At 46.5% G+C, this 22140-nt stretch overlaps 1 protein-coding gene across 4 annotated transcripts in view; it reads left to right on the forward strand.

Annotated features, from left to right (window-relative positions):
- Nucleotides 1-15256, forward strand: part of Frmd6 (FERM domain containing 6) — a 68307-nt gene extending 53051 nt beyond the window's left edge. For all 4 annotated transcript variants that reach the window (XM_059280028.1, XM_059280027.1, XM_059280026.1 and 1 more), the window contains exons 7-14: nt 734-889; nt 4122-4187; nt 4988-5056; nt 7453-7627; nt 10320-10655; nt 11422-11553; nt 12111-12202; nt 14634-15256. In XM_059280028.1, the coding sequence (XP_059136011.1) occupies nt 734-889; nt 4122-4187; nt 4988-5056; nt 7453-7627; nt 10320-10655; nt 11422-11553; nt 12111-12202; nt 14634-14918 (1311 nt within the window). In that variant the 3' untranslated portion in view covers nt 14919-15256. The remainder of the gene's footprint in view (nt 1-733; nt 890-4121; nt 4188-4987; nt 5057-7452; nt 7628-10319; nt 10656-11421; nt 11554-12110; nt 12203-14633) is intronic.
- Nucleotides 15257-22140: the final 6884 nt, after the last annotated feature.

The following is a 22140-nucleotide window of genomic DNA, read 5'->3' on the forward strand; positions in this document are numbered from 1 at the left end:
AGAAACAAATGCCGTGTCTGAGAAGCCATGTCCCAGCTGAAGACTCACGGTGTTTTCACTCTACTTGAGACCCTTCCCTTTGCTCAAGGTGCCGCCATCTTTTCATGGTTTCAACTCCTTGTGAAACCAGAGAGGGCATTCTCAGCACCTCTTAGCCTGCAGCTGCTGGGGACTGTGTGTCTTTGTCACCTGAAAGCTCGGGTGGACACCATCTGAGTGTAAGCCTCAACAAGTCACAGTGAACGCTGCGTTGAAGCCGTGTCCTTGTACATTTTCAAGTAGAGTGCCTGGCCTCTGGTGTGAAAACCAAGTGTTCCAAAGAATCCTGCCTGATCCTTTACCTTCCCCAGACGAACGTTTATGGTCTCGTGTTCTATGTGTGTGACTGAGGAGCCAGTGGGAGCCAGAGGCTGCCGTGTTCCGACACACGTGTTTTTTTATGGTGCCCGTCATTTGGGGAGTACAGTCCATGAACCGTGTGAAGTTACACCAGTTTGTGTAGGGTTTTCCCCCACTTCGGTGATTTTTAAAACCAAGAGAGTCTGTTTTTCCCATTGGGATTTTTCTTCTACCAAATGGACTTGTAGCTTATAATGTTAGCCCGTTCCACCCAGTAGCACAACGAGAGAGTTGAAAGTAGAATAAAATTAGAATTTCTGATGGAAACGAGCCAGTTTATGTGGCCTATTTTAGCATCTCACCCTCTTGTCCTCTGGGGGTGGTGTTCCAACAGGTTGTTTCCAAGAGGGGGAAGGAGTACATCCTGAAGCACATTCCAAACATGCACAAAGACCAGTTTGCACTGACGGCCTCCGAGGCGCATCTGAAGTACATCAAAGAGGCCGTCCGACTGGATGACGTGGCCATCCATTACTACAGACTGTACAAGGTAGGAAGGTCCTCGGCCCAGCCCCTGGCTCTGCTCCTTCCCGAGCGAGATTTCAGCTCCCCTTGGTTTCCAGGGCTCAGGCCTGGAGGCCATCGTGACCTGGCCTGAAGTAGGATGGAGGATCCCTTAACCGTTGGTAACCGTCGGTAACAAATGGCTACAGGTCGTGGCTTTGGCTCTTCGTACTTACGCTGTAGTTCTTTTTCGGCTTTGGAGAGTAGCCCTTGCCACCCACCCGTTTGGTGGGTATGCTTTTAGTATTCCTCCCTCACTCCACCCTCGCTCGCCCTCCATGTGCTCCCTGAGTTACAGGAATGTCCCCACAGGACCCAGTGCAGACAGCGCTGTATTCCTGGTTTATTCTTCAGATCCCCACCACTCTGTAGGAAGCGCTCATTTTATAGGCCAGGAAGGAAACTCGAGGACGTTAAATAATTCATCAGGGTCACAAAACCAAGTGACAGAACGTGAATCCAGCCCATGCTTCTCGATGACGGGGTGTGTGTGTGTGTGTGTGTGTGTGTGTGTGTAAGTCCAGCACTGCTCACACGCAGGCGCCCCTTAATTCTCTCCTGCAGCCTGTGTATCCCTAGCCCCATTTTTCTGGCCTGAAATGAGCCACACATTCACAGAGCACTGGGGAGGGGGTACTCCGCACACACTCACGCTGTCCTTCAGCATCTTCTTGCCTTCTCTTTCCTGCTCCACGCCCCCCCCCCATCTTCCCTGTCCTTACAAGTGCTATTGCTTGACCAGAATTGGGTTCTCCTGAGCACTCAAGGTGTTTTTACAAACCCAGTGGAATGAAGTTATTAAAATGTGATCCGTCGGCCTTCACTATGAGATTGACCCAGTTCGGCTCTTTACTGTGTGACCCTAGGTCAGCATTTGACATCTCTGTGCTTCAGCTGTCCCATAGCTTAAAGGGTGCTAGAACTTACCTACCTTGGAGGACTGCAGTGTAAAGGAATTGATGAGTGAACCACGCTTGAAACGGTGCCTGTCACGTGTCCAGCAGGGTGTTCAGTGAGCTATTCCGTTGATGTGTTTACTGTCCCTACCACACCCTTTGTGATGGGATTAGTATAACTGTACCTGTGTGTGTGTGTGTGTGTGTGTGTGTGTGTGTGTGTGTGTGTGTGTGTGTGTGTGTAGTCATATTGCTGGGTAGTCTTCCCAGCCGATCGCAAAACTCAACATACTGCAGAACTCAGAATACTCTCCCTGCCTTGCTCTGGCTCTCACAGTTAATACCTCACCATCCTAGGAGGGCATATGGAGTTCCCCAAGATCTGTCTAAATTCCTAAAGGGTTGACTTCTTTTTCCTAAGATATCTGTGTGACACCTCACTTCACGTGAGAAAATTCCACGAAGTGGCATTTGAGACAATCCGTTCATACTTTGAAGTGCATTAGAAATATAAATGGTATTTTGGACAGACTGTGGCCTTGGAATGAGATCTGTTAGAGGCCCTGGGGATCCTGGGCAGCTGCACTGGTCACGGGCTATCTGTTGACTAAGAATGACGCCGTGTCCTGTGAAGGCCGGAGGGGTCCATGCAGTAACAGGCCTGAAATAGCAGGACACCTATGACATTAGCAAGTGTTCAGAAGGTGACCGCTGTTTTTTGTCTTATTTGCTGGGGAAGCTGGCCAGTTTAAAGAAGCCTGAGAAGGACTTAGTCTTTCACTAAAGTTGATATGGTTCTGTGTTACATAGAAAATGCCTTGTCTGTTTTAAAAAGGACATTTAATAGAGAGCTGTCACTGAAGTGAGTGGAGGAGATACCGCTACCTGATGGTCACCTCCTGTTTGGGGAATTCACATGGCATCCATTCAGTCCGCTTCAGTAGGGGCGGCTTATAAAAAGGGAAAAGGCAGACCAGAGAACTCTCTGAAGGAGAGTGTGTGCCTCTGTGTGCCTGTTTTCTCCATACACTCCGCATGCACAGCAGTGCTGTTTTGGACCCAGCCTTATTCAGAAAGCGTGGCAGAGCCTGGGGAGAAACTGACCTGAGCTGGTGTGCTGATGGGGCAGGCGTGTGAACCTGACACCGCGTGTGCCTTTATTGACATGAAAACGGATTAGCTGGAAAGAAATCACCCAAGCTAGTAACAGGCCAGCTTCTTCTCTATTCCAGGAAAGAGCGTGTTTTCTAATACTTCTCCCTGTGTTCTGAAAAAACTGGCCTTAAACTTAGTGAAGACCTAGGGGGCTGGAGAGATGGCTCAGTGGTTTGGAGCACTCGTTGCTCTTTCAGAGGACCTGGGTTAGGTGCCGACCACCCACGTAGTGGTTACAACCATCCCTATCTTCAGTTCCGGGGCATCCAGCAGTCTCTTTCAGCTCTGCCAGCCCTGGGTGTACATGGGGTACACATACATACACCCAGGCAAAATACCCATGCACATGAAAGAAATCTAAAACCGCTGCTTTTAAACGTAATAAAGATTCGATAATACTCACTTATTGTTTTGAGATATCTTGTAAAGAAAATGTTTAATAGTAAATTTCAAAGTGTCGTGCCTACTCATTACACATAAGTCCTTAAAGATTTGCCCAATCTGAGCACATTTTTAATTGTAGCATTCTTTTCCTTATAGTTAAAATGGCTTGTTTTACAGTTTAGATACGTACACACATAAGTGGAATGTGTATCCTGTCAGCAAGTATTTGCAAATTAACAACATAAAGCTTCTTCAGGAGAGCCTTAAATATTTGGTCACTCGTCTCTCCTTTTGGCATCAGGGATAGGTAGGGAGGCAGGAGAGTTCCCTGATTTGAAGTCTGCCAACCTGTCAATGTGTCTTAGACTATAACTAGACCATTTGATTCACAGGCCAACATCCACACAGTACGTAAGCACAAAGAGAAGGGGAAATGGTCAATGGGTGGGAAGGCAGTAAGAAATGCCTTGCTGCTGCTGGAGTTCTTAGTGCCATGAGCATTTAGAATAGTCTCAGCAGTGGAAGTTGTGTATACAGTGCTGAACACTAAAGCCTGGAAACCTAAGGAGTCAGAAATAAAGAGAGTAATTGGTTTAATAAATGCTCACGATATTCTGAAGCCTTGCAGGAAACCAAGGATGTGGAAAGATTTGAGCAGTTATTTTAAATTAAGAAAACAAAAAGAAAAAACCTAATTCTGAAATGTGTTTTTTTTGTTTCTTAATGGCTCAGTGGTCTATTATACAAGGAAAAATGGTTTTTCATAGAATTGTATTCCTTCAGGATAAAAGGGAAGTTGAAGCTTCGCTGACCCTGGGACTGACCATGCGGGGAATACAGATTTTCCAGGTTTGTAAATGGGGGGGACGGGGGGGGGGGGGTATCAAATGGTGTTGAGCAGGTCTTACTACAGAGAATGCCTGTGTGACCCTGCCTGTGTGACCCTGCCGTGGGCTCAGCCTCGTTTCCTGTCCGTCGGCACAGAGGTGGGTGATGTCAGCCATGGATGGAGAGGCCCCTCCTGCCTTGACAGTGGTCAGTCCCCCTTAACAGAAAGTGCAGGGCGGAAGATCAGTCCAGTCAGGCACTCCCGAGCCTCACTACCCAAATTTGGCTCCTTGGATCTCATGGATTATCAGTGTTCCTCTCTCCCACCATAGAAAGCTCCTACCCAGTGCTTCGTGTCCTTTACAGTTTTCTGACACACGATGTCCTATAAGTAGGTGGGGACTGTCTCCCTTCCACAGGTGGAACAGTGTTGCCCTTTAGGCTTACATCGGGACTGGGAGGAAGTAGCTCCCTTCGAAGAAGATAGAAAGATGTCTTATCTTTGATCCAGGCAGAATATCCAACTATGGAACTCTCAGTCCCTTGGTTGCCGAGTGTCTGTGAGTCTTTTAGACTTCCTGTTTAAATGCAGGGTTAGACCAAAGGGAAAGTTACCTTTGGAGAGCCGGCGGATGCCGGCCACGGGAGCTGCGGGGTTTTGTTGATCATCTTAATTACCGTCGGCCCTCCTCCAGAGAGGGTTGAGGACCCTTTCAGATTTTTAATTACTGAATCATAGTTTACTATGAAGTTAGAAGACAGTTTTAGGATATATGTTGTATTTCCTCTTAACTCCTTCTGTGCCGAAATTCTTCCTACAGAATCTAGAAGAAGAGAAACAATTGCTGTTTGATTTCCCCTGGACAAATGTTGGGAAGCTGGTGTTTGTGGTAAGTGTAAAGTAACTAAGAAAAGAGGGGTGAGGAGGAGCAAAAGAAGCCTTACAGGTTGTTTTTGAGAATTTGGGGGGGTTGTTTTGAAAAATATTGTGACTAAGAGCAAAAGGAATCTTGGGGGGTTTTTTAGTGGGGTCAAGGATGGTTGTTTGTTTTCTTGTTAAATCAAAGCTAGGGCTGGGCGAAGTGCCTCAGCACAGAGGGCTGTAGCGAAGTTTAACAACCTGAGTTGAATCCCTGGGACCCACAAGGTGGATGGAGGGGACCAGATCGTACAGGTTGTTGTTCTCCTCCGCCCCGACACACACAATGGCTCGTACCCCTCACAACATACACAAAAGAAAAAAAAAAAGTGTTTGAGGGTTGGGGATTTAGCTCAGTGGTAGAGTGCTTGCCTAGCAAGCACAAGGCCCTGGGTTCGAAACTCAGCTCTGAAAAAAAAAATGTTTAAAAGTTTTTTAAAAAGTAAAAAAGCTGACAACAATTTGCTTTCTTAAGTATTCTCATAGCCAGAGTTATTTAGGTCAGAAGCAAATTAAAATCACAGAACTGAATGTGTGTCCAGTGTCTGCCACTGCTGTAAGTAACTTGGATTGCAGGGGAAAGTGAAGGGAAAAACACAAGGTGAACCCACCAAATAGGATTACGTTTAAAAATCCACAGCAGAGGCGTTGTTGGCATACGGAGTAAGTGACTCAGCACGTAGGCTGACTGTTGGCCTAGGAAGTTACCTAGTTCCAGTGAAGAATGCAAAGTGAAATTTACAAAGGTGTTTCCATTAATGCCAGACGATTTCACAGTTCTGCTCCTCGTTTTCGGTAGTCCGCCATAAGCAATGGGGAAAGCTCTGAGATGATATAAGTTCTGTGAGAACAAATTCTTGACTCTTCGACATGTCTCTACTCTGCCAGCCATGTTCACTGTGCGGCAGCCTTCCAAGGATTACAGTTACTATTGTGTGTGTCTCTGTGGAGGTCACTACAATCCATAATTCTACTGAGTTCTGAAGCAATTGAGAAAAGTCGACCAGAAAAGCTGTAGCTAAAGTTGGGTAGACCAGAAGGCCTAGACGATAGAGGGCCATCTTGCCTTTGGAGCCTTGCAGCCCTGCCAGTCTGACTCTGCATTGCCTTAATTCCTTGAGCACTGTCTGCCCTGGCCTCACTCACGTTAAGTGGAGCTTGCTCTGCCCACTCCCCTGGTGCTCTCGTGGTCTGGCCCTTTTCCAGAACTGTTTGAAAATCATAACCCCATTTGCCTCCTTCATGGCCAGAATCAGTAGTGATAAAATGCATTGATGAAATGAAGACCCTTTAGGGAACTGTAGACTTCCTGAAACTCTCACCACACCACCCTTCCCCAAGACGTTTTTGATTCAGCATGGACACCAGGAATCCATTTCAAAAGTTTCCTAGCCCTGCCTACCGTTGGGATCTTGAGCAAGAGACACTCAGTTTCTCTCTGCCTTGGCTTCCTTCTGAGATGGGAGTAGCCTGTGCTCTTCACTACAGATATCTTGTGAGGGTTTCATGAATTGTTGCATGTGTGGTGCTCGCTGGGTGTCAGTTATTGCTGTCCCAGCACTGGGGTCATTCAAGAGCCAGTGGTTTAAAAACAACACAATCTCTGTGTGAGTTAGAGTCCTGTTGGTGGTTGTTTTCTTACTCTTTGTCTCTTTGGTGGCCTGCCACCCAGCTCCCACATAAATCACACACGGAGGCTTATTCTTAATTATGAATGCCCGGCCTTAGCTTGGCTTGTTTCTAGCAGCTTTCCTTAAATTATCCCATCTGCCTTTTGCCTCTGAGCTTTTACCTTTTCTTACTTTGGTAACCTTACTTTCGCTCTTACTCCATGGCTGGCTGTATAGCTGGGTGCCTGGACCCTGATATTCTCCTCTCCTTGTTCTCTTACTCCTTCTTCTCCCAGATTTCTCCTTCTATTTATTCTCTCTACCTGCCAGCCCCGCCTATCCTTTCTCCTGCCTTGCTATTGGCCGTTCAGCTCTTTATTAGACCATCAGGTGTTTTAGGCAGGCACAGTAACACAACTTCATAGAGTTAAACAAATGCAACATGAACAAAAGTAATACACCTTAAAATAATATTCTACCACACAGTCCCCCGATGCTTTGCTCCAGCTCCACCTGCTTCATTTGCTACATTAAAGTGTTGGGGTCGCATCTGAAGGGGTCTCTTGTGCTGGGCCAAAGAACATGAACGCAGCCCTCCCTGAGTTTGGTACTCTCTGTCCTTCGACAGCTCCGAAGGGGGAAGGAAAACAATGATTTGTCCCTCAGAGAATCTTAGTTTAAAAATGAGGGGGACTTTGGCAGTTTGGAGATTTTTTTTTTTTTCTGCCATGATTCAATTTGCACTTTCCCTCCCCAGGGCAAGAAGTTTGAGATTCTGCCAGATGGCCTTCCCTCCGCCAGGAAGCTGGTCTATTACACAGGGTGTCCCACACGCTCCCGGCATCTCCTGCAGCTCTTGAGCAACAGCCACCGCCTGTACATGAACCTGCAGCCTGTCCTGCGCCACCTCCGGAAGGTGGAGGAGAACGAAGGTGGGACGGGTCGGGGGATGTTGTGGGTCCCCCGCTGGCCTCTTCCTCTCCCTGCCAGGAACAGGAATTTTTAAACACCTTCAGAATGGGATCTTTAGAGACAGAGACTGGAAATTCTGAGCTCAGTTCTGTTCATGTCTCAGTCCAGGAGGCCCTCTGACTGAGACAGCGCCCCAGCCTCGTCTGTTTGGCCTCTCGCTTGAAAAGCTTGCAAAAGACTAGGGTGGAACCCTTCTGCATCAGAGTGCTGAGTGCCCCAGGCCAGCGTGATGCTTTCCTTAGGCCCACGTGACAGTGAAGATAAGTCACAGCTCCTCTGATTGACAGCAGGGAGACCCTCAGGATGACACCATAATAGTAAAAATGGAGAAGGCCTTTTCTGCCCACGGACTTTGCTCACAGCCCTGTGGTGGCTTTGTGGAGATGCAGTGGACCCGAACAGTGTGTTTGAGATCCTAGCACTGTTCCCGAGGAGAGGGCGAGCTGTGTGAGGAAGGAGGCAGTGTCGGGGCCTCTGGTGGCAGACCTCAGTTTACAGCTTCTGTCTTTGTTGTCAGTTATGGGCCCTGGGCTCCTCTGCTTAGTAAATACCCTCTTCTCATCCTGATTGTCGTCAGTGTCACAGCAATCGGAATTTCAACCTGAGTCTGAGAGGGGGCATTCAGAGCATGATAGGGGGTGGAGAAGTGATAAAGGTGTATTTTGCATCTTTTATTTGGTTGAGTTTAAATAAATGATGGGGGTATTATTCTTACAAAAAAGATGCCCTTTTGTTTGTTTGTCTGTTTTTCCTACCTGGAGGTCCTTCAGACCCGAAGAAATCCTCACACCGAGTTTCAGTGAGCTAGCTCTGATGCAGATTCGCTAATCCACATGTAAGGGCTCCATCATTTTAACCAGAAAAGCCCCTTTTTGGCATTTAGTTAAGCATAAAAGAAGGGGTATTCTCCAATTTCATTTCTTCATACCTTTTGAAGATGCTGCTGTTTCACCATTTTTATAGAAATGCTCTCGAGAATACTTCCATGGGGTTGAGAGGAGGAAAGTTTGCCTTGTGTCATTAAAAGCATCATCAAGCAAGGTAGTGGTGGTCCACACCTTTGATCCCAGCACTTGGGAGGCAGAGGCCAGCCTAGTCTACAGAGTGAGTTCCAGGACAGCCAGAGCTGCTACACAGAGAAACCCTGTCTTGAAAACACAAACAAACAAAAAAAGCATCTCCTACAGTTACTAGAACAGATTCTTGGGTTCCAGATTATATTTCAAAATATAGTCCAAAAACTTCTGTTCTCCAGGCTTACTCTGTAGAAAGAAGTCTTGGTTTCTGATGATCTGGCTGTGGACTCTCGTGATGAGGAGGAGGCAAGGGGCCATGAGCTGCATCCCCAGGCCTCCTTTCTTTCTCCTGCCACCCATTTCCTCCGGAGAGCGGGTGGGGGTGCAGGTCAGGGCTTTGTGCAGACAGAAGGGCTGCAAGTGTTTCCACTTAGCCAAGAAGCAAGGCAAGCATGTCCATTAACAGGCCCCCTGAGATCCCAATTAGTCTGCTGGTCCAAAATTCTATCAATTTAATGTTCCCCAAATGTACTCTGTCCTTCACATTGCTCTGCTGTGTTTCTCTCTCATCAGTATTAAGACAAGGAAGCTAGACTGTTTCTTTTACATTTTTCTCACCTGAAACAGAAGAATTCTGCTGTGAGCACCAGCCCTTAGTTCAGAGGTGGCTCTGTAACTCCATGTATGTTTAACTTAGTGTTTGCTAAGAGAACTTCCTAAAGTCTGACTTCCCAGTGTCTGTCTTTGACCGCATCAACCAACACCACCAGTCTGTCCAATCAGAGACCGCCTGGGTGTGGCACCAAACCATTAGTGATGACCATGGTAGATAACGCCTCACTTTTTGGCCGAGCTGGAGAGAAAGCCAGTCTTGAATTACTTGAGAAGCTAGGTTTTAGAATCTTTGAAGGAAATGGTCTGAGTATCTCTGTCTTGTTGATCACTGAAGGTAACAGGAGATCGCATTGAGCAAATGGACACACAAAATGAACAGCAGTTAGCATATTTAGTAACTATTCGTTGAATGTTTCTAGGATCACTTGTGGAGGACCAGATTTTGATATGTAACATGCTGTTATCTGCCAGCTTTGCAAAATCCCACAGTGGCTGTCGTGGCAACATCACACTGCTCTACCAGGTGTCAGGTGTTCTCAGTCACTGAACTTGTTTCACTGGGGAATGGTAGCAGTATGCACACAGGAAGTAAGTGGCCTGCCATGACACTCCGCAGAGCCCACTTCTCTGGTGTTTGGAGCTTCATAACTGGCCATTTTAAAGTCCTCCCAATGGCCAGGCAGTGGTGGCACACGCCTTTAATCCCAGCACTCGGGAGGCAGAGCCAGGCGGATCTCTGTGAGTTCGAGGCCAGCCTGGTCTACTGAGCGAGATCCAGGAAAGGCACAAAACCACACAGAGAAACCCTGTCTTGAAAAAACAAAATAAATAAATAAATAAAGTCCTCCCAAGGGATTGCTACACCCATGTGTATTCCTTGTGTAGTGTTCCTACATCAAGCTCCAGTTCCCAGAATCCCTCAGTCGCTAGATTGAGAGAGACCGCTGTTGATCTCAGCCTGACCCTCTCCTGCTCTTCTGCCTTGGTTGAGTATGCCGCTGACCTATGTTCTCCCCCACAGAGAAGAAGCAGTACCGGGAATCCTACATCAGCGACAACCTGGACCTTGACATGGACCAGCTGGAAAAGCGCTCTCGCGCCAGCGGGAGCAGCGCGGGCAGCGTGAAGCATAAGCGCCTGTCCCGTCACTCCACTGCCAGCCACAGCAGCTCGCACACCTCGGGCATCGAAGCCGACACTAAGCCCCGGGACCCAGGCCCCGAAGACAGCTGTTCAGGCAGCGCCATGCACCGCAAGCTGAAGACCTGCAGCTCCATGACCAGCCATGGCAGCTCGCACACCTCGGGGGTGGAGAGCGGTGGCAAAGAGCGCCTGGAAGAGGACTCGCAGGATGATGGTAACGTCTGTCGGGCAGCTTTTCCATGTTGGTCCTGTAGAATTGGTATCTGGTTAGTGGCTAATAATGGTGATAGAGAAGTCTTGAACCTCCCCAGTGACCTGATTGAGTTGCCTGTGTCTGTCAAGGACCTTTGCAGCCTCGGGGTTGGCAGATTGTATGACGTAGAGGGGACAGAAGTCCTGTGGCCCTTGGGTCTTGTGTTCTTCCTCCTTCAAAAAAAAAGAATGCGTCCAGTACATACCATGAACTCCCACAGTGTTTCCTTGAGTGTCCCCTGGGTCACCAGGACTATAGGGAGTATAAAAGAAACACAGAACCTGGCCGCTAAGAAATGACTCTCTGTTGAGAGAAAACCTCAGATCCCAGCCTGTGTCAGCCGGATTTAGCATTTGGCTGCTTCTTTTGAGTGTGTTTCTATTTCACATGAGATCTGTAGCATCGGGAGTTTGATGGGAAAAAATAAAACAAAACTATTGATGGGTGCTAATGACCGACCCATCAGCGTGGGTTAGCCCCAGGTCATGGCGGCTTCTCCTCTTCCCTGAAAAGTGGAGTAATTGACAGCAAATCATGGCACCAGAGTTTAGGCAGTAACAGCGATCCTTCAAAAGGAACACATCATCCTGAGAATGTCCCTAGACTTTCCTACTGCAGAATTGCGTTTATTCTCAAATGTGCATATTTACCTGGCTGCCTTCACAGTGTAGTGTGGCTTCTTCTTCCTTGGGGTCATTAAATGTCTTCTTCCCTACTTCTGTGTCAGAAATAGAGATGTTGGTCGATGACCCCAGAGACCTGGAGCCAATGACAGAAGAGTCGCTGGAAGTCAGCCCCGACGTGTGTATCTACATCACAGAGGACATGCTCCTGTCACGGAAGCTGAACGGGCACTCCGGTGAGCTCTCGCGGCAAACTGTTTCCTCCAGAAGCCCACAAGCATGTGCCTCTGAGAATAGGAGGGTGGTGGGGACGCCTGGTCAACCAGGGAGAAAAGCCACTTCAGGTCACTTGATCACAGGGCCAAGTGCCTTCTGTGTAAGAACTGGCCGGGATACACAGCCAGTTAATTATGTGGGCAGGTTCCAGCCCCAGCCCATCTGATTTCAGAGGCCAACACCCTCACACCTGTCACACCTGATGTCCACATAGAGCCAAAGCTAGGAGATTATGTTGGTGCTCCACACTACGGTGTGTGGAGAGGATAAGGGAGACATGGAGACAAGGTAAAGAGGCCTCTTTACACCTAAGGCCTCCCTCTAATGTTATAAACAGCTTACTCCTGGACCTCCCCACCTAGCCGACCCTTACTCCCTGCCCTCTACTTCCGACCAAAGAGTGGGTGCCACCAGCTGTGAGCCAGAGGAGTCTCCATGAAAGTCCTCAGTAATGATCACAGTTGGCCTTGTCAGAAAATGTGGAGGAGGCCCATTGTTTTTTTCTGTTTTACCTCAGGGCTAATTGTGAAAGAAATCAGTTCTTCCACCTCCAGCTCTTCAGAAACGGTTGTCAAGCTGCGTGGCCAGAGCACCGACTCCCTTCCGCAGGTACGGGGCACTGAAACCTTTGTATTAGCAACTGGAGTTACAGACCCTGTCTAGTTAGGGTTTCTAGTGCTGCGAAGAGACACCATGACCACGGCAACTCTTTTTTTTTTTTTAAGATTTATTTTTTTATTATGTATACAGTATTCTGTTTGCATGTATCCCTGCAGGCCAGAAGAGGGAGCCAGATCTCATTACAGATGGTTGTGAGCCACCATATGGGTGCTGGGAATTGAACTCAGGACCTCTGGAAGAACAGCCAGTGTTCTTAACCTCTGAGCCATCTCTCCAGCCCCCCACGGCAACTCCTATAAAACATTTAACTGGGGCTGGCTTACAGTCCAGAGGTTTAGTCCATTATCATCATGGCAGGAAGCATGGTGGTGTGCAGGCAGACATGGTGCTGGAGAGGGAGCTGAGAGTTCACCTTGGTCTGCAAGCAGCAGGAAGTGAGCTGTGGACCACACTGGGCATAGCCTGAGCATATAAGACCTCAGACCCCACCTCCACGGTGACACACTTCCTCCAACAAAGCCACACCTCCTAATGGTGCCACTTCCTATGGGCCAAGCATTCAAATGCACGAGTCTGTGGGGGCCATTCCTATTCAGACCACCGCACATGCTTACACGGGACTGCACTTCATACAGATGAGCAAAGAACAACCAGAAGGAAACGACCAGTTACATACAGCCTCACTGTTTTTTGAATATTTTCATCGCGCTTGCTAGTTCCACTTATATTTGGGGTTTACTTGGATAATTGTGTACTCTGTTGTAGTGGGAGCCTCTGGTCATCAGGCTTCTGGTCAACTGTGTGCACCTAAGAGGGTGTGTGTGTGTTTGTGTGTGTGTCAGGGTTGACTGGCCACCTCAGCAGGTGGGAAGATCGTTGTTGAGTGTGGTAAATGGCAGGGCAGTTTCACTGAATTTCCAAAGTATGCGAGTTACACTATCTGCCGGCTGTGGCCACTGGTGCAACTCTTTAAACATGTATATAGACTTACTATATACATATACACTCCTTTTCCCCTTCTTTTCTTTCTTTCTCTGGCATTGTGGCTCACTTTGGACTTTTTACCCTCACGTTGTTGGGGTTTTTTTTTTTGGGGGGGGGTACCCATTTTTGGTACTTCTGTAAAAGAAGCCATACTATGAAAATGACATTTATTAAACATTTTTCTAAAATTTCCAATATTAAACGGTATGTATAGCGAGGAAAGTTGGAGCCCAAGCTCTGTCACCCCGTACATGCTGCGAACACTGTACACAGATGTCCCTGGACACCACAGGTATCACTGCTGAGCAGCAAATGCCAAACCTACAGCTCTGGGACATTTGTGTGCCTTGAGAGTTTGTGGTAATAGCCAAATAATTCCGTGTCTGAGGTCCTTTTGAGACCTGGGAAGTTTAAGGGGCCATTCCACTTTTTAGCAACACGTGCTCCTGGAAGGTTTGTGTCTAGTAAAGTGGTGTCTTTTTCCAACAAGGTGTTGTTGTGGTGCCAGACAGCACACTTAGACTATGGAGTTTCTCTTACCCAGTAAGCATCTCCCATTTGTGTTGTTTATCTTCAATGTCTCGATTTTCCACCAGGACCACTTGGGATAATGAATTCAAAAAGCCTGCCACCTACTGGTAGCACTTGGAAGGACAGAACCTCTCTGAGTGGCCAGGACTGCTGCTTTTCACTCTGCATTTCAAAAATTATTTTTTAATTGTGTGCATGAATGTGTGCATGTATGTGCACAGGCATGCAGTTACCTGTGGAGGCCATAAGAGAGTGTTAGATCCCCAGGGACCGGAGTTTACAAGTGGTCGTGAGCCACTGCTGTGGGCCCTGGGAACCGAACCCAGGTTTTCTGGGAGAGCAGCCAGTGCTCTTAAAGGCTAAGCCATCTCTGCAGCCCCAGTTTCCTCCCAGCCTTCGGCAGCAAGAGCACTTTATATTCTGGACTCTTTAAAACTTGCTTCTTCAAGATGTGTTTCTTGAGTGATAATTACTTTTCCATTTCTTATTAAAATATTAATAGGGCCCAAGCAGGAAAGGTGTTAGCAAGTTGAACTGCCCTATCCTGATGGAAAAAAGAAAGAAAGAAAAGCAGCGTTTTTATCTTTATAGCCTCCTTTGGCAGTAATTGCTGGATTTCTCACATGCTAGGAGTAGTTGCCCGCCTGTCTTTGTGTTGGCTCTACGTACTGGGGAGGAACACTACATGGCATGTACCAGCTGAGTGTTTAGGCAGAACAGGCACACTGAAATACTCAGTGAAAGGTACTTCCCCCAGAAGCCACGGGTTGGAAAGCACTTTCTAACACGTAAGGACTACTTAGCATTTTATGATTTTTGCAGCAACCCTCTCGGCCGGCCAAAGACATTACTTTCCCAGGTCGTCCGAATTATTTCATTTTCTCCCCCTTCCCTTATCTTGCAGACTATATGTCGAAAACCAAAGACTTCCACCGACCGACATAGCCTGAGCCTTGACGACATCAGACTGTACCAGAAAGACTTCCTGCGCATCGCAGGCCTGTGTCAGGACACTGCTCAGAGCTATACCTTTGGGTGTGGCCATGAACTGGACGAGGATGGCCTCTACTGCAACAGCTGCTTGGCTCAGCAGTGCGTCAACATTCAAGATGCTTTTCCAGTCAAAAGAACCAGCAAGTACTTCTCTCTGGACCTCACTCACGACGAGGTCCCAGAGTTCGTAGTGTAAGTCCCACCCGTAGGCGGCCCTGCGGGCAGCTGCTGTCTGCTGGGGGCTGTGGAGTCCGGGGTTCTTTACATACTATTTGTGCCATATTTTTTCACCCCCAAACTTAGCTCTTTCTTTATAATATCCGTGATGGAAACAAAAGCCTTGGGACGATGCACTTTAAGTATTATGCAGAGGTAGAAGATACCCAGACTGTAAAAGGGAGACAAGTGCCCGATGTTTATTGACCCTTTGGAAGGAAGTATGCTTTAGAGCTTACCCAGCTTCCAGACTGTTAAGGTTGTGGTGTGTGTGTTCATCTCTTGTTTTCTAGTTCAAATCATGTTTATCACGTGAAAGATGTCCGGCTTATCTGTTTGCTTGTGAGGGTGTTTTTTGTTTTTTTTTTTTTTTGGTTTTTTGTTTTGTTTTGTTTTGTTTTGTTTTGTTTTGTTTCCCCCCCGCCACTCCCGCATGGAGCGCTTACGCATGGAGGGAGGACGGAGGGAAGCTCGCTCTCTCTTCTTTCATGGAGAGCCATTCTCAGTACATAGCCATTGCTGCCTCACAGAGGTTGGCCAAGAATGAACACTGCTGCAGTGATGGGAGCCTGTGGTTCTAGCCAAAGATGAGTACGTAACGGAAGCGCTACTCGGAGTCCAGGAGACGTGCACCGGGACTCCTCCACACCCGGACCATGAATGCCACAGCCGCTGTTCTGTTCTTCCAGGAAGCTCTGGCATTCACTGGTGTTCATGACATGGTGCGTTTTGTGGAGTTTACAAAGCTGGTATATGTTCAAAACAATGGAAATGTCTTAGAAAAAGTTTGTTTGCTGGTGTTTTCTTGGTTGTTTTTTAATGCTGGCAAACAGATGGTACTGCTAGTTTCTGCTCTAAAAAGATACCCTAACTGTATGTATATGTTATACATATATAGATACATGGGACTATGTGTGTATATGTGTTTAAAGCTTAATGACCCTTCATCTGGACTTCCCTGTATGTCTTACACACATCAAATTCCTTGTTTAATGTTGAGGACACGTTGTTGAAAGAATAGCCAGACAATCAGCTGATAAATGTAGAGTTCAGAGCGACTTTCCTTGTGTGCCTTTGGCCGAGATCCTCAACCCCGATTGCATACTAAGACTGGGGAGCTTTTAAAACGAGCCTGGGTCCTACCCCAGGCCAATTTAAATCAGTCTCTTGGGGGTGGGGCCCAGGTGAAATTGTCCTTTCTTGTAAAGCTTACCAGGTAGAAATAATGCACAGTAGGATTAGAGCCCACTGATCCAAGAGTGTCTTTTTATTAATTTTGAAATAAAAGTATACAGAGGATAATAGTGATTGTGGATGGGCCATTTTTAAGACAAGTTACTGCCCTGCTGCTGTTACAATGTGTAATGAAACCAAGCCAGGAGAATGAGTTTATCAACTTGATATGCAGTGAAAATGTTGCTCCCACTTCAGGAGAGGACCTCATAGCACAATGTCTTTCTAGGGGATGTTTTTAATGATTTAGTTAGTATTTTACAGCATTTGTTTACCATATTTTGATACTCCATTTTTGCTATCTGCCAGGTTTTATTAAAAAAAAACTGTATTATTTTCTAAAGAAACTCATATTTTTGTACAAAATTATGTTTTCAAGTAACGAAGAAATAGATTTAGGGTACGGCAGAACATGAGCAGTGTTCCCTGTGGATGGGAGTCAGTGTTACAGAACTGGGGGGGGCACAGTCCTGCCCCCCCCAGCTGCCCTCCCGTGCAGACACAGCTTCAACAGAATCTTACCCACCAACTCTCACCTGACCCTTTCAAGAGAAGAAAAAAAAGTTCTGTGATCATGACATTGTTTTGCTTTTGCCTAATGCTTTTAGAAGAACCAAAGTTTCTGATACCAGAATGTATCTCAGTCTCCTTGCGGAAGGATGAACGTTGAAGGGATGACCTCATGACTTCTTTTGCTTACGAATCATTACATAATCTCACCATTTTTTTTATAGACCCTTAGGGGCCAGACCCTGGTGGAGTTTGTACCCTCAAGAGCCCAGATTGCCATGCTGTGTGTTCCCACAGCCCTCAGTGTCGCTTGGAGATACAAAGATAAAGAGGTCGCTTCATTGAGCAGGTCGTGCTCTATACCTTTCCCCTCTCTGCTCCAGAATCCAGTCTCCAGGGTTTTGCCTGTGGAGTTGCTTTTCATTCACTCTCCTTTGGTTGGATTTGGGAATAGCCTTACGGATTTTTTTCAAAGATGAAACGTGCTAGGGCACATTTTTCACTTTCTGATCCATGGTAGAATCGTACACAGATATGTTTGTGAAAATCCACTTTGAATAATTGACATTTTTGTATTGGGGAAATTGTTTTTAAGAATAAAGGAAAAGAAAAGTGTACAGCTGTTACTATGCTGCATTTGTTAACATGTCCGTTGCTGGTAATACACCAGTTTGGTGTATGTCACCTTCCCACATCATCTGCGTTTGTGTTCGCAACAGTGAGCTTTATATCTAAGTAAGCTGTAAATAATCCTTTCTGTGAAAGGATCGTCATGATGGGTTGATATTGAAAGTATGTTTAAAACAAAACAAAAAAAAACTTGCATTATTTTGTAATTATTTCTTATAGGTGTTTCATGGTAAGATCAGCAGTCAATAAAGTTAACTTTTGGCCTTTCAGGTGTCTTTTCTTATTAGACTTCTCAGTTAAGCAAGAACTGGGAAGAAGTGCCTGTGTATTTTCTTTGTGTTCTCCTGTCCCGTAATAGAGGATGTTTAAGGCAACCTTGTACTGATGATGGTCAGAGATGTCGCCAGATTCTGTCGTGTGCCAGGCCTGTGTCACCCAGATTAGGACTGCTCATGGTAATCCTCATGTCCGTGAGGCGGTGATTCTTGCCAGCTAGGAGGAACCAAGGTGTCAAGGGCTTTTTCAGATAGCTGTGGCAAAGCCACACACTGCTGTTTCATCAGAGGCTAAAAGGACTAGTTTATATATTATATATTGTGGTCACATGTGGGCACAATGGTCAGATGACAACTCTCAGGGATTGATTCTTCCATCCTGTGGGTTCTGGGAACTCAGCAGGAAGTACCTTTATCCACTAAGCCGTCTCCCTGGCTCTAAAAGGGCTACTTTAAAAATTTTTTTTTAATTAAAGCAACAACTTTAACATAAATGTTTAAAATTATCAGTTGTTTTTAAGTGGTTGCATTCACAAGGCTGAATGGTAAAGGCCCCGAGGCATAAAGGGAAGAAGCCAAGAGTTGCATCTAGAGATGATCTCTGCAAAGCCTAGCTCACCATCAAAGACAAGACCATACCCCTCTGCTCCGGTTTTCTTGGCTACAAAGTGACAGTAATAATTCAAAGGACTGTCTGAGAAATTAAATAAGGGAATAAGATGCCCTGGTGAGTAGGGTGAGACACAAGTTTTCAGAACTTCAAACAGGCATTTAACTCTTACGGAATAGAGCCATTGAGAAGCCTAGAATCCCAAACAAGAGGTGGGGTGGGTGGGGGAAGTGTGTATGTGTGTGTAACACTGAGGTTTGGAGTTAGGGCCCCAAGCATGCTAGCAAGCACTCATCTACATACCAGGTTCTTTTTGCTTACATGTGATGTGTCTGTGTGTGTGCACAATTACATGTGTAGGCCCAGAGTTAATGTTGACTGTCTTCCTTCATCTCTCTCCACTTTATTGAGGCAGGCCTCTTGCTGAAAGTGGAATTCACTAACCTCAGTTGGTCAAGCGAGCTAGCCAGACAGCCTAGTCCCTGCCTGTGCCTCCCAAGTGCTGGGGTTACAGGTGACCGCCATACCTGCCCAGCATTTATGTGGCTTCTGGGAATCCAAACTCCAGTCCTCGGGTTTGCAAAGCAGGTGCTTTGTCCACTGAACCGCCTCCCTAGTCTTTTTATTTTTATTTTTTTCTGGGCAGGATCTCACTAAGTTGCTAAGGCTGGCCTTAAACTCATGATCCTCCTGTCTTAGCCTATTGGATGAGTTATAGGCCTGTATCATCAGGCCTAGTTAAAACCAGAAGATTCTAGGGGGGGTGTTATTCATGAATGTTGCAGAGAACCCAGGAAACTGAAGTAAGTTTTCTGTGGAATAATCCTTCTGTACATTGTGTGAATATATGTCACTATGATTGGTTTAATAAACAAGCTGACTTTAAAGTTAGGCGGGAAAATCAAACTCAAAATATGGGATGAGGAAGGGCAGAGTCAGGGTCACCAGCAGAGCTGGACTCACAAAATGGAATAGAGGTAAAAAGCTACGAGCCTTGGTGCCACACATAGATTTATAGAAAGGGGTTAAGTTGTAAGAGCTAGTTAGCAACAAGCCTGAGCTATTGGCCGAGCATTTATAATTGATATTAAGGCTCTGTCAGTGATTTGGAAGCAGGCGGTCAGGACAGGAAAACTTCCTACATAAATTGAAGTGGAGGGGGAAAAAATCAGGCCACTTGTTATTTATCCAGTGCTATATCCATCTTGTCTGCTCCTCAAACCATTCTAGCAATTAGTCACCCTCATTTCACCACTGAGGAAACAATCAATCTTGCCCAAGATCCTAAAGCTAGTGAACGGTACAGTGGCATTTCAAATGTTTTTTTAATTTGAATGTTTGAGTAATTTTGTCTACATATATGTATGAGTACCATGTGCATGCCTAAAGCCAGCAAAGGCCAGAGGAAGATGTCAGTCCCCTGGAGCTGGTGTTACAGATAGGCAGTATTGCCACATGGGTACCAGGTGCTGAACTCCAATCAAGAGCAGCAAACGCTCTGAACTGCTGAGCCGTCTGTCCAGCCCCATGAACCAGTTTTAAACCCAACTCTATACAAAACCTTTCCTATTGTACATGCCAAACTAACCAATGACCTTAGAGAAAACAGACACAGAGAAGAAACATTCTGGGAGTAAAAGTGATATTTGCCAATTGATTGTTTTTTTAGTACCCAATATGTCAGGCTTATACCAGGCTTACATGGGTATTGTCTTGGCACAAAGGCAGTGAAGGCTTGGGCATGAGGAGTGGGAGAGGAGAGGCTTTTTTGGGAAGGACTATGCTTGAATAGGGACTTTCTGGGAGGGTGGGGCTAGCCAAATAAAGGCTTAAAAGTCACACAGCAGTGGTCCTCTGGGTCCCTGTAAGGACGGACCTCCGGAGACTTGTTGGCTTGAGTAATTACTCTTCTACCTAGCCATGAAAGGTCTTGAGTGCAGAGAGGAGACACTGGGGTTTTGTTTTGTTTTCTCGGTGGAAGGAGTCACTGAAGGGTAGTGTAGAAGGGAGAAAATGTGTATTGGTTTGAAGTAAACAGTGGGGTGGTACTTGCAAATGGTTAGGGATGGGAAGCAAGACTAGAAAGGATGGTGAGAGTCTGAACAGGATGTGGCAATGAGGTAGCGGAATCAAAGGGCTGTTAGATACTCGTCTTCTCTCCCACTAAATACAGGAGACAGCAGGCGACTGTGCACTTGGCAAAGGTCCTGGGGAGATGACAGTTATCTACTACTCTGTATTGTTAGTGATGTGTATGCTGCGTGAATACTTCACTTGTTGAAAATAGTCCCAGTGGCTACCCTTTCCCCACTCCTCAGCTTCAGCCGCTCATTGCAAAGACCTGTAGAGCATAAACCAGCCATGACCCAGGGCTGGCCTGGGGCATCTGGCCACTTCATCCAGGGTGATTCTGCAGGTAAAACTAATAAACACAAGAGTGGAGCTTGTTGTGGGAGAGCTGAACCTGAGCAATAATGGACCAGCCAGGCTACTGTCCCTAAACTACCATGAGTCTTGCTTGGGATGGGCTAAGTCTCCAGAGCATCCACGTAGATTGCATTTTGTGAGAATAACATTCCTTTGTTAATACAACTGCTAGAGGGACTGAAGTTCAGATGAGGCAATGGGCTCGCTGTGTCAGGACATCTGAGTACATCCACCCTCACGGGGGGGGGGGGGGGGGGGGGGGGGTCACATGCTGTTAACTGAGTGTAAGGGTGGGGACCAGGGAGTGCTGCCAGATGTTCTCAAATGCCCTGTTGCTGTTTTATTTGCTCCATCATTTCTCAGATGCTTTATGTAGGTTGATCCCCAAGCAGTGGCTAATGAAAGTAAGCTACTCCACCTAGTCCTTTGATTCTTAAGACAAGCATGTAGAGTCAACAGAGGAGCGTGACTTCTGAAAAGTCCGGCTCAAATGCCCTGAGCCATTGTAGGTGACAAAGTTAAAATACTCTCATGAGATAAATCGAATGCTCTACACTTGGCAGAGCTATAATTAATAACTCATTACATAGGGTGGGTGTTTACCCATCTGATGTCGACTGTAATCAGCCCAGGTCTCCTCCATGCTCTGCTGTCATTACTGCAAGAGGTTGATTTTGTTGGAACAGCCAGCTCTCAACGGGGAACGGAACTGTGTTCCAAGTTTGCTTCTAAATTGATTGTCTGACATTTAGAACACGCATTCCCCACTTCCCTTACTAGCCTGCAACTGCCTGTTTCTTCCAGGGATGTTATTAGAGATTTTCTGTTTTGTTTTGTTTTGTACCTTGTGCATTAGTAACCATCTGTCAAAGAGGGCAGGTGGAGCGACCCCATGAGCAGATGCCAAGATGACAGCAGACCCTGCAGGGCAAGAGTGACATCTCAAGTTTTACTTCTCACAGTTCCTCCATACCCAACCATAACACATGTAGAAAGGGCATCAGGTAAGCCAGGCTGGACGAAGCTCTTCAAACCCTGTCCATCTTGGAGTTGAAGAATGTTCACTGTTTCCAGAACCCACCCCAAGTCCAGGGCAGCACTTGGAGATCTTCTGGCATCGCGGAAGAATGGTCTAGAAAATACTACTGTCTGATCCACAGAGGTGAAAGGGAGGGTTAGGAGCTGCCCAGAGCCTTAAGATTCTATCCCTGAATTGTCTCAGGGTAGGGGAAGCTCTCCAGAAAAATTAAACTTACGTGAAAGCTTTCAAATGTAACATCAATATGAATGGGTGTGATGATTACTTTTTAGCTTAATTGGATGAATTAAAAACCCTGGGCATTAGTGAGCCACACCTTGTGATGTGCCTCTGAGGACTTTTCTGGAGATGGTTAGCTGAAGGGAAAGACATACCTTGAATGCAGGTGTCACCATCCTGCAGACCCAGGGAACTTTTCAGCACTCACACTTGTCCGTCCATTGACTCCAAATGCATGTCTTAAGACTTCCTCATCTGT

Source organism: Peromyscus eremicus, chromosome 14 (genome assembly GCF_949786415.1).
Source record: "Peromyscus eremicus chromosome 14, PerEre_H2_v1, whole genome shotgun sequence".
Classification (NCBI taxonomy): Eukaryota; Metazoa; Chordata; class Mammalia; order Rodentia; family Cricetidae; genus Peromyscus; species Peromyscus eremicus.